The sequence below is a fragment of the Mus pahari genome, chromosome 16 (genome assembly GCF_900095145.1).
Source record: "Mus pahari chromosome 16, PAHARI_EIJ_v1.1, whole genome shotgun sequence".
Classification (NCBI taxonomy): domain Eukaryota; kingdom Metazoa; phylum Chordata; class Mammalia; order Rodentia; family Muridae; genus Mus; species Mus pahari.
The window spans coordinates 25,948,394-25,950,366 of NC_034605.1; the positions used below are offsets into that span (position 1 = coordinate 25,948,394).

The following is a 1,973-nucleotide window of genomic DNA, read 5'->3' on the forward strand; positions in this document are numbered from 1 at the left end:
GGCCTCAGCTATTGTTAGTCCAAAGATTTTAAAGGCGAACCCCACAAAGTTATAATTTTGGAGATCCAGGATAACTCATCCTGTCTGGCTGGACACATGCAAAGTTTAGTTTTGTAGCAGATGTCCAGTGGGTGCCTGATCCTTCCCAGCAAGCAAGCATTTTCTACAAATGCAGAACTTAGGAATTAGCTTGTTAATCTTGTGACCTTGTAAGAATAGTAAAGTGGTAAAATATTCTATATCAATTAGTGGTTTTAAGAATAACCCCAATGCACTGGGACGTTGTCCATCTTGGGCTAGCTGACAGGGTACATTCCAGAGAGGAATGTACTTCCTCATAGCTTACAAGTTAAAAACAAGTCTGATTTTACTAGCCTTTGCAAGACAGAGAATTATATTCTAAGTAAAATGTCCACCATTGGAATGTAAATTTAAAGCTGAGAGACATAAGGAAGTATTTGCTTGGAAAGGTAAGTACATGCATTAACATGGGATTTATGTCTACAATATCACTATCATCACTTATATCAGTGAGAATAAGAAAATGAAATAGAAGGAAAGCAAAGAATTCAATCAGGTGCCTGCTGGAAAAGAACCATGTACATTTTCATATTCCAGAAATTTCTCATTATATGTAGAGACAATCCATGGAGGTGATCATTTGTGTTCCTCAAAGTGGATTTGGCTAGTTCTCACCTGAGGTTAAAAGATGATTTGGAGTGACCTCATCCAAGGAGTAATCTTCCTTTCTCTTATTGGACTTGGAGTCTTAGGAAACATCCTTATATTTGTGAGACACGTGCATACATTAACCATGGGTTCTGAGAAAAAACCTATAGACCTTAACTTCACTCATCTGGCGTTTTCAAATGTAATCATTATTGGTACTTCAGGAATCAGATATATAGCTACAAAACTTCATTTCAAAAATGGTCTGGGTGTTGCAGGCTGTAAAACTCTGGTTTATCTGGGAAGGGTGGCCTGTGGCCTCTCCATCTGCACCACCTGTCTCCTCAGCGTGGTCCAGGCTGTCACCATCAGTCCTAGAACCTCCTTTTGGAGAAAGTTCAGACCACAAACAATATGGCAAGTTCTTCCCTGTCTCCTCCTCCTTTGGATCTTTAATGTTCTCATAAGCTCTAATTTGCTTCATCATATCACAGTGGGCAGCAGTTTGAATAGATCTAGAGCTGGTGTGTATTATGGGTATTGCTATATGCTGCCATCTAGGTACATAGTTAAGTGGCTTTTCCTTTCTCTCATGACTCTTCGTGATGTCATCTTTCAGAGTCTCGTGGGCTGGAGCAGTGGGTACATGGCTCTTCATCTATATAAACACCACAGGTGTGTCCTTTACCTTCACACCTCCAGGCTTGCAAATAATGCCAGCCCAGAAATCCGAGCTTCATGGAATGTTCTCCCTCTTATGACTTGTTTCCTCCTCTATTATTTGGGGGATTTCATTTTATCCTTCTACGTTGGTTCTGTCTTGACTCTTGACTCCATAATACTAAATATTAGAATATTTCTAGTAATTGGCTATGCTTCTCTAAGCCCCTTTGTCCTGCTAATAAAGGATTTTCATCTGATTAGTTGCTGGCACACTCATTGGGGAGTCAAGGAAACAACTTTCTATAGCAACCCCTCTAGTAACTAAAGGTTTATCATTTACTTAGACTTTACCCAGAAAAAAATTTTTTTCCCAGTATGATTGCTATTGTTTTTTGAGAGTAGAATGTTGTATTGGGTGCTTAGGAACCAAACGCTAAGAAATTTGAACAAAGTGCTGTGAAAAAATTTAAAGAGAATCACTAAACACCACAAACTGTGATATGAACAAAGGTCAGAGGGAAGATTAAGGAGCAATCCAGGACCTCTTGCAGTGCACATGCAGTGAAACAAGGCATCCTACATGTACAGTTAGAACAATAGCATCAAAAATGTTCTGGGGTGCTGAAGTATGCCTTTAATTC

The 1,973-nt window shown here is 39.3% G+C and overlaps 1 protein-coding gene across 1 annotated transcript; it reads left to right on the forward strand.

The window, feature by feature from the left end:
• Window positions 1-670: 670 nt before the first annotated feature.
• Window positions 671-1,751, forward strand: LOC110334062 (putative vomeronasal receptor-like protein 4). Its single transcript, XM_021215907.1, has one exon. The coding sequence runs from the start codon at window positions 710-712 to the stop codon at window positions 1,655-1,657; it is 948 nt and encodes a 315-aa protein (XP_021071566.1). The 5' UTR covers window positions 671-709; the 3' UTR covers window positions 1,658-1,751.
• The last annotated feature ends 222 nt before the right edge of the window (window positions 1,752-1,973 follow it).